This window comes from Martes martes, assembly GCF_963455335.1.
Source record: "Martes martes genome assembly, chromosome: 4".
NCBI lineage: Eukaryota > Metazoa > Chordata > Mammalia > Carnivora > Mustelidae > Martes > Martes martes.
Window position 1 is genome coordinate 70,778,398 of NC_137891.1, and position 10,176 is coordinate 70,788,573.

General features: G+C 42.5%; 1 protein-coding gene across 1 annotated transcript in view; it reads right to left on the minus strand.

The window, feature by feature from the left end:
• Positions 1-8,250, minus strand: part of CLVS1 (clavesin 1) — a gene marked incomplete at both ends in the record, with an annotated part of 169,987 nt that extends 161,737 nt beyond the window's left edge. The window contains one exon of the mRNA XM_080800080.1: positions 7,796-8,250. Coding sequence (XP_080656206.1) covers positions 7,796-8,250 — 455 coding nt within the window. The remainder of the gene's footprint in view (positions 1-7,795) is intronic.
• Positions 8,251-10,176: the final 1,926 nt, after the last annotated feature.

The window sequence follows — 10,176 nt, forward strand, 5'->3', positions numbered from 1 at the left end:
ACTCCAGTCACTATCTTAAGTGAGGCTCATAGCCACACCCCTTTCGGGAACATATTCCAAGCAATAATCACATTGCTTTGTGGAGCTGCTACTGAAAAAAAAAAAAAAGAACAACAATCAAAGTTGTCATCACTGCTACCACTGTCAAAGAATTAGGGGAGAGAGTGGATGGGATTTTCAACATTTAGTTGGCCAGCCTTTCTTGTTATTGGAGTACGTGGTGATAGGATTTGCCTATTGAGCTATGAAGTCCTTTTTGAGTCTTTTGAGACCCGGAAGGGACTGGTGTTAGCTTGCTTGCTTACTGATATGTCCTGAGAGCCCTCCTGAATGTCTCATTCAGTGACCCCCAAATCTGGCAAATGAGTTAGATCTGAGATCCCACCTGTTTTAGCTACTTCCCAGGGGTGTGATCTTAGATAGCTTACCTAACCTCTCTGAGCCTTAATTTTATCATCTGCAAACTAGGGATATTGATAGGGCATTACCGTCTGTCACATGGTTAGTATTTGGCAAGCAAGTTTGATTTGGTGGTTGTAATAACCCTCCTCTGTTCCTTTTTGCTCATTTCCAAGCACATCACAAGTGGAAAGCTGATCACTACCAGAGCAATTCCAGGAATGTATCTGTAGGAAGAACAGACGGTGAAATCTTTTTCTCAAACCTCTCTCAATAGGCTTCGTGTTCTGGAGCTCCTGGCCTCCGCTGGGCCTGCCGGGTCTCTGCTTCCCTCCCCAATGCTCGGCATGGCTTAAAAACTTGTCCCCTCTTGTACCACAAGTTCTTAAACTGATGACAGCAAAACGGAATGAGGCGCAGACCCCTGCTAATTACAAAAAGCTCTTCCGTGCTCTTGCAAAAGCTAAAGGTAAACCTCAATCAACTGGCTTATTTATAGTTTGAAGAGTTATATCCCACCTACAGCCTCGGGGTTTTAATCAGAAGAAAGAACCTACTTAACGTTCATCTCCCACTGCCAGATCACGCCACAGAGCTGTCGGAACATTTGCCTCGTCAGCCTTTTGGAGGTTGCCACAGGTCAGCAATAAGCCGTGATGTTTGAAGGAGCTCACTAGCTCCAGCATATCCATCAGATAAATTACTGCCTGGCACAAGGGGACGAGGAGCCGCTGAGCACCTTCCCAGAAAAACAACAACAAAAACCACACACACACACACACACACACACACACACCAAAAAACCAAAAAAAAAGAAAGAAAGAAACAGTGAGTGGAAAAGCACCCATCCCTACAAACAGACAGCTTCCAGCTTGTTTTCTACATTATAAAGCAAATACGACAGTGTCCTTGCTTTCAGAAGCGGAAGGGCGAGAAGGTCAGTTCCCTGGTAGACCTCATCTTCCAGTCATTGAATGCCTGGAGGGACTCGGGGTGGGTGCGGGACTGGTGTGAGAAGCTGTCCTGGGAGCCTGAGCTCCGAACAGGAATGCTTCCTTTGGACCCTCAGGAACTCGCACAGAGCTGGACAACCGCAGCTGGATGTTTATGGAGCGCACGAAGGAAGGAATGAGGCTTGGGTTCATCCCACGGAAGAAGGACGAGTCTGGCCTCTGCTTTTGTATTTGCTCAAACTGAAGCAATAAATCCATCTCTGCTTCCTTTCTTCCAACTCATACTTGGGACTAGGCAGGCCCTTGACACTGAGTCTCCAGAACCATCTCAACTTCTCATTACCCAGCTTCTAATGCATGTTCTTTCATGTCTGAGCCCAATTAGAATGCATGCACAAGGAATGCCTTCACTATGTACCCCGAGCCTCCTGGTGCCTCTCAGCTAGAAGAGGGAGCTGAGGAGAAGATGTGAAAAACCTAGAATTTGGACCCTGGAGCCACACTACCATTTAGCAACGTTCCAGTGATTCCGATTTTGATTTGTTTTGGGAACTCTTGAGTTCAGTGTAAAAATGAGGACATAGCTAGGGCTTGGCAAAAAAGCATAGCCTGCTGTTAGAACATTTCTAGAACTTTCCTTCAGGGGTTCTCAAAGTGGACTCCAGCTACCCTAAAGGGCTTTGGAAATGTGAAGGTGGCCTTTTCAATTGCCCCAGTGCCTGGGAGAGGGGATACTAAACATTCCTCAATGTTTACAGTCATATGCATTAAAAACTGAATAGCTCCAAATACCCATTGTGCCCCTTTTGAGAATCAGTGCCACTCAACCTCAGATCCCACCCACTGTGACTCACTGCACTCATCCACACACACGTCCACCACCAGGAAATCCACTCACAGCCTTTCAGAAGCTGCATGGATGTTCTGAAATATCTAATCACTCCGGGGCTGAACAATTGGCTCCAGATGTCTTTGGAGCTTGGAATTAGAAGCTCTGAGTCTAAGTTTTTCCATTGATGAGTCATTTAGTTCCTTGATTAGAAAGTATCTTCTTCTCCTCAAACCTCTTCTTTGTCATCTGTCCCTTAGTGATACTCTCCCTTAATGAGCATTAAATCAGAAAATGTACCATGGAAATGCTTGGGAACCATAAGGTTCTGTGCAATTGTTAGAGTACATAGGTATTCAGTATTATGTACTATAATATAATTGATCAGGAGCCAACTTATGGATTTTCTCTTTTGAAATCTGATTAGCCCGAGCAGTGCCTTGCCAAGCCATATTGGAGCCTGAGGCACAAGGGAAAAAAAAAAAAATCAATGATCTTATCCTGCCTTCTTTAAAATTTTGACATTTTGTTCTTGATGGATTTTTTGGTATTAATTTTGATTTAAAAATTTTTTTTGAAAAAAATATTTCTTTTGATTACTGAGTGCTTTGGTGTCCCCTTTAAATTTTACACCACAGGGAAATGCTCTAGTCCCTCACCCTTGTGCTAAAAGCTTGGCTCCCTAACCTTCCAACCAGTAGGTCACTCTTTAGTCCAAGCCTCTGGCCCTTATTCTGTATGGTGGGGAAAGAGAGCCTACAAGATTCACTGCCTTCTTGTTAGAACTCTATATACCTGAAGGTAGTGATCAAGTTGTCCATTGGCCCCCTTTTCACTCTACTGAATTGCCCTTACTCAGCTCTTCCTTCTGGTGCCCCAGCTTCCTGCAAGAACCAACTAGTCTTCAAACTGGTTGCTGATTTCTGAGCTCTTTAATTGTGAGAAACCAATAATACACTGACCAAAGAATATCCACTGTTATTTTATATATTATTACGTTCAATGTATTTCCAACTGTTTTTCCCCCATTTAAGTAGTTGGGGACCAGCTGGTCTACACCGGGCCCTATTGTAGGGTTTTTATTGTCTGGATACTCCTTCCCAAATGCCTTTATTATAGCCTGAGAATGTAATAAACACTATAGGGAGGGATGCTAAGGCCAATGATTTCTCAGAGCCTCCTGGCCACAACTGAGTTACCCAAGAGCCCTTTGAAGCATGGTGGTTTGGGGTCTCTGTTGCATTTTTTTGTACTTTTCATGGTGGAGGAAACTTGGTCATGGTTCAAATCCTGCCATTTGGATTTGGAAAGTACATCTTGTGACTCAGTATCCCAGACAATTTGCCTGATTGGATTTTTTTTTTTTTTTTTAAGAAAAAACTGCCATTTGTTGGTTTTTGGACACCAACTAGTGTTAACCTATGATCATCATCACCCCCACTTTAGGTGAGAAACAGGGTAATAAGGAATTAAGCAACTTGCTCAGAATCCCAGGGCTAGTGAGAAGGCAACTGGGCTATGAAGCTGGCTGCCTGGCTTCTGAGTTTCTGGTTACATTTAATCACCGTTCCATTACGCCTCTCAGACACCATCAAGTAGGGCAATTGGGGTTAATCCTTGTAACAGCTCCACATGCCAGATAGTACATCCATTTCCACCTAGTGAAATGGAGACTCCAGAAAGTCAAATAACTTAACCAAGCTTTACTCTTCTTCAGCTGCGTATGGGCCTATCGGGCTGGAGGACCAGGTACAAGTATGAGAACCAGAAAGAAACGAGAAATGGATTTCTTTTTTATCAGCTTGTAAGAGGCCAACTGAGTTTAGGTGAGAATGGGCTAAGGGCTCATTAAGGGCTGGTGTTCCTCCCCTGTGTCTCCAGTAGGCACCAAGTAGGTGAGCTGAAGCGTAAATTCTGCTAGCCCAGAAAGTGCCGGCATTATTTTATGAATAACTAGGTGAGTGCTGATTTCCTCTAACTCATTTCAGTGCAGCCTGGAAGTCTCAGGAAGTATAGAAGCCACACAGCCCTCCACTGAGGCCCAGTTTCTAGGGGAGGCCCGATCATGCTCGGGGAGCCCGGCACTCCGGCCGTTCAGCTGGCACCGAACCCAGGCCCACAGAGCCCCCCGCATGTGTCTGGAGGACAGCGGTTCCTGTCGCTCGCCGCTCTGCGCTTTTGTTCATGCTGTCTGGGTTTAGATGAATGAGATTTACATAGTTTTAATAAATATTAATAACCATTTTAATCTCCGTAAACCTTTCATATGAGACATGCAAATCGCTTTCCAGTCATCTTAGGTGCCCAATGAAAGTGAAGTAATCATTTTGCAAAGCTGTGCCAACTCTTCTGGGCCTTTCGGGCCCCATTTAGGCTGGGTTTGTGTGACAGGGAACATGTTCGGGGAGAAAACAAAGAAGTACTTAGGATGGGCATGCAGGCAGACCGCACCACTGGCCCATTTTCATTTTCAGGTAATGTACTCTTGTCTGTCTTTATCTATCTACCATCTGTGGTTGACTATTTTTGTATGGGGTGTTTTATAATATTAATAATTATACTAGCTAATATTTATTGAGTGCTTACCATGTGCCAAACAATGAGTTGTATTCCTCAAGTGCGTTTTTTCATTCCATCCTCCCAACTGCATTATTAGCTAGATGACTCTCATCCCCACCTTACAGATGAGAAAACCGAGTCTCAAAGAAATTGCTGGTCCCAGATCATATGACCAGGAAAGCATGTGATAGTCCCTAGGTTCAAGCTGAGGTTTGTTTGCTTCTAAGGATCTTTGGCTATCAATGGGATAGGCTGATCTTTTACCTCCCTGTTGAAACCAAAATATTTGGAACAAATAGTAGTGTATAGTTTGGGAAAAAAAAAATGCCTAAAGACTCAGCCTTTGTGGGGAGAGAGTGGGAGGATGAGAGAAAGAGAGAGAGGTTACTTCGAAAAGCCTAGTGAGTTAGACAGCTATAAAGTGAATTTTAAAATCCCTTTCCATCCATCCATAGGATCAGGCTGAATGAGCTTTACAGTCATGGGCCATTAGAGCGGAGGTGTCTCAGGGATTACGTAGCTGGAGCTTCTTACTTTACACTTGAGGAAACTAAGGAACAGAGAACTGTAACTCGTTCAAGGTTATCATAATGGCAAACATTTGGATTATTCTCCTGGAGCTTCGCTTCTTCTTACTATTACTATTTGTTATTACTTGTTAACACATTTTGAGATACGTTTGGGCCAATCGCTGATACAAAATAAGATATTTTGCCATGATGCATTTTTTTAATGTATAAATCACTACTTAGCATCTTAGCAAATGGAAGGTCTAGAACACTTCCAACTAAGCACAAATGGAGACAGCATGATTGTTCTCCGGAATCATCAAAATTGGCCTATTCCAAAAGCCAAAATGTTATCGTGCCATTGTCCAAAGGATGGCTGTTTTCTCGGGTATAAGTCTGATGCCCTGTGTCGATGGGTATGTGTGCTCTCAGAAGGAATTCTCCTGTGGTCAATGTGCTGGCAGGAACCTTGTGTTAACAGAGCAGAAACGAGAAAGGCATTCGGTCCCAAGGGGCAGAGCTGACCAAGCTCTAGAATGATAGTGTTAAAACCCTGCAATACGTCTTCAGGATTAAGTTGCCTGATCCCAGCCTCCCAACCAGAAAATAGCCAGTGGTTCAAAGGTGTCTTACAAAAAAAAAAAAAAAAAAAAGGTGTCTTACAATATTATCATTTTTAGGAGGAGGAAGAATGATATGAAGTAATAAAGGGCCATCCTAGAAATTCCTTTTAGTTATATTGGGGAGGGATTCTTTGATATATTTGGAAAGTTAAACCTGTGTCTCCCCAGGGACCATAAACATTTCCATGATGATATTTCTGTGAAGACTAAAGTCACAGGTGCTTGATTCATGCTTTCTTTCTCACTCAGATTTACTGGATATCGTGCCATGTGCCAAAGAGATAAACATGAAAGTGACAGTTTCCTGCCCTCGAGGAACTTGCGTCTTGGGAGGAGGCCTAAGGAAGAGTACACAAGTAAACACAAAATTACAGTGAAGTCCAGTTAAGACAACTCTCAGGACAGACTACCGGAGCTTCACACCCACTCCGTGTTTCACTAGTTACGTGATACTGAGTGACTGACTTAATTTCTCAAAGTCTTGTGTCATCAAATGTGACATAGGGATAATAGTATTATCTTTCATGAAAAGTCCTCATTGGGTTAAATGAGACAATATATATAAATGCTCGGTAGAGTATATGGTATAAATATTCCAAAATAATAGCTGTAATAGCAATGTATTCTCCTACTGTAAATGCTTTAGCGGAAATATGAACAAAGGAAGGGCACCTAACTGAGAAGGGTTGGGGGGGAGGATGGAAGAAAACTATACAGGAAAGAAGCATAAAGATGAGTATGAATCAGTAGGCAGACCGTGTCCAGGATGGTTGGAACTGGGATAAGAAGTGGCTGGGCTCTCCTTTCGGTGCCTGATGAGGCAAGTCCAAAGGCTTGGAGACACGGAAAAATGTCAGTTACTCAAGGCAAGGCTTATACTTCCTTCCAGCTGGACCAGAGATCAGGAAGAGCAAAGGGTGATACACAGCAGGAGAGGTACAAGGCGCATCATAAAGGATCTTACTTTGCTTTGAAGGCCTTCCAGGTCACTGAAGAATTTTAATCAGCAGAGTGTCATCACAGAATTTGGGAAGGGTCACTCCAGCTATGATGTAGACCCGAATGGCTCAGAAGAGAGTAGATCAGAGGCAGGGATGCTAGGTAAGAGTCTGTTACAGAAATTCAAGTGAGAAAAGATAAGGCTCTCAATCGAGGCAATAACAATGGTTGCAAAGAGAGGTGACGAGATTTGAGAGGCACTTAAGAAGAAAGGGGCGGGGCCTGGCAATTAATTGGATGTGAAGAGCAAAGGCAAGAAGCAGTTCAAGATGACACTCAGATTCTTGGATGGAGGGACTGGATTGATGAAAAGGCAGGGAGAGTATGGAAGATGGTGCGTTCAGTTTGGGACATGCTGAGTTGGGTTTTTTTTAATAGGGTTTTCAGGGAGAGATGCATTTCTGGCACTCAGAAGAAATACAGGATATTAAAGTCATGGAGAGAATCCAAGAAATTATTTATGTGTTGAAAACATTTGATTTAAAGCCATCTACTGAATCCATTTTTGTTGTTTTGGTTGTTAAAGATGAGAACACGAAAGACAGAATATATGGTTCTTCTAGAAGACCAGGTTTCAACTTTATTAAAATAAATGACCCACTCTGATGAATAGAATAATGATTTCTAAGGTGTCTTACAATTCTAACACTATGATTCTATTGTTCCAAACCACAGTCATGAATCCAGAATTGCCTTTTGATGACGAGTAATCTTGCTGCCTTAAATCATCTTTTGTGGCCTGGTGAAATGAATATATATATGTGTGTGTATATATATATATGTATATATATATTTTTTTTTAAATAAAGCCCCCACATCACACATTTTTTGCATTTTTTGAAAACAAAAGCCATACAGCCCCAAACATGCATTGAGGATGCTTACGAAAAGGAAAAACCAAGTAAAGACACTATCTACATTTACCTACTCTGATCCCAATTGGCGGCAAAGAGCAGAAGGATCTTCCTGCCATAGTGATCACGGTTTTCCAGCACTCCAGGGAACCCGTCGATGAGAGCCCTCTTAATGCCAGGGTCATCAGCCTTGAAGTTTTTGAACATGTCCAGGTTGAGCTGACGGTACTGAAAGTACTGGGCCAGGAGTCTGAAGGCATCTGCTTGGTGAAACTTCCTGGCTCGGAGAAATCTCAGGATGAAGGCATCATCTGTACGTAAAAACCCAATGTCAGGCCTGGTGATTATCATGTCCCTGACTTGCTGGATATCCTGATGTAAGACGTCTGGGTTCTCATTCAGTTCCAGGCGAGCTTTCTCTATAGTCTCTGGACTGAGTCCGGCCTGTAAATGGGTCATCTTGGCCGAATCTCCTTTCCACGTGCTTAAATTCTGATATTTTGGAAGAATGGAGACTGGTCCCATTCACCTGATGGTCTGCCGAAATCAGGGCCCATTCAACAGTTTCGTTACTACCAAGTTGCCACCAAAGCAGACAAATAGATGGTCTTCTTTCTGTTCTTGGAGAGCAGTAGGACATTCAGGTCTTATGTGGTGGGGGCCATCCAAAAAAGAAGCAACGCTGAGACCATTTCTTACTGCAAAACAAATGCACACAAGAGAGACGAAACAGTGACGATACAATGTCTGAGCAAATTAATTGCGACTGAGATAGAAAAGCAGTATTGTGCTGGGCGGTTGATTAGACTAGGTCTCCGAAGAATGAAGGGTAAATTATCTTTAAAATGGTGTAATTGGGGTTCCTGGGTGGCTCAGTCTTTGGGCATCTGCCTTAGGGTCAGGTCATGATCCCAGGGTCCTGGGATCAGCCCCACATGGGGCTCCCTGCTCAGCAGGAGGTCTGCTGCTTCCTCTTCCACTTCCCCTGCTTGTGTTCCCTCTCTTGCTCTCTCTCTCTCTGTCAAATAAATAAGTAAAGTCTTTTAAAAAAATAAAAAATAAATAAAATCGTGTAATTGGCAGAATTTTATCCATGACATCCTGAATGCATCATACGCGAATTTTTGAAAGATGTTTGGGAACTTCTTAGTTACACTGACTGGTTAACATAATAGCGTATGGTCAGATTAGTTAATAGATGGCTCTTTCATTAATTACTCTAAGAAACAGTACGAAGAGAGAAAGATCCCCCCTCTGCGGCAGCCTGTTTTATGGAGCTATTCACAGGCCTAGAAATTACGGCTGCTGTACAATTTATTGCTCCCCATTAGCCTCTTTTCTCAATTGGAAGTACCTTTCACAGAAATATCCCTCCCCCCTACCTTTTTAAAAGGCAGTCGTTTGCATCCCAACAATAAAAAGGGACTGTTAAAGGTCACTGTAACCTAACCCCACAGGTACCTAATTACTCAAAACTGAACTCACAATGGCTTGGGGGAAGGGGGAGGGTGGCCGCCTTTTGGCTGGAAACCTGACCTTCCATAATCAAATTCAATGGCAGTGAGAAAGAATGCTCACGTGTGGACATTAAGAGCAGCTCTATTGTTTGCCTTTGTAACTCTTCCGTAGGAAAGGCAAAGGGACTGGAAACCCAGGATGCCTCCCAGCTCCCATTTTTTATGATTTTCTTGTTCTGAGCTATCGTTTTACTTATGATAATGATTGAATCTCCTCAGATACATCTCTTTTGACTTCTACACCTCCTTCTACAGAGGAACACCCATATTATTTGCATCTTTCTCATTTTAAATATAAAATGCCCTCAGACATCTGTTTGATGTAACCCAGAAGTTGCAAAAATCAGAAGACACACGAGGTGTAAATGAACTTCAAGGCATGAGCTTTTTTCCCCAGGTCTACAGTATTTGCAATGAGAGGCAGAGTATTTATACCCAAACTAATTATTATTGGTACTTTTTTATCATACAAAATAATTTAAAAGACAAAAATGATTCTTCTGCCTAATTTAGAACTATCAGTTTGTTCTTCAGGGAGACAATCAACTCGCACGTTTCTGCTTTATACTGTGATATGGGGGAGCTGAAGAACAGTTCAAGAAACTGGTATTCATCTTCAAGATAATGAAATAAGACAAATTTTACGGATAAAATGTTGGCTTTGTAAAATAACTTGTAAGAAAACAGCATTTAGCTCTATAACATGTGACAATGAGAAAGAAAACAAAGTCTTGATTTTCACTAATTTTAAGGACTTAGAATGGTAAATGGAAAATAACGCTACAAACTATTCCCAGGATTGGAAGAAACTTCCGAATCCTTCTAGCTCGATGTTCATCTGATGTTAAATGTCCCTATGTAGTAGCCTTACCAAACCCCTTCAGAAAGTTCCTGTGTTTGATGTCTCCATCCCCACACTGACAGCAATGTCTTC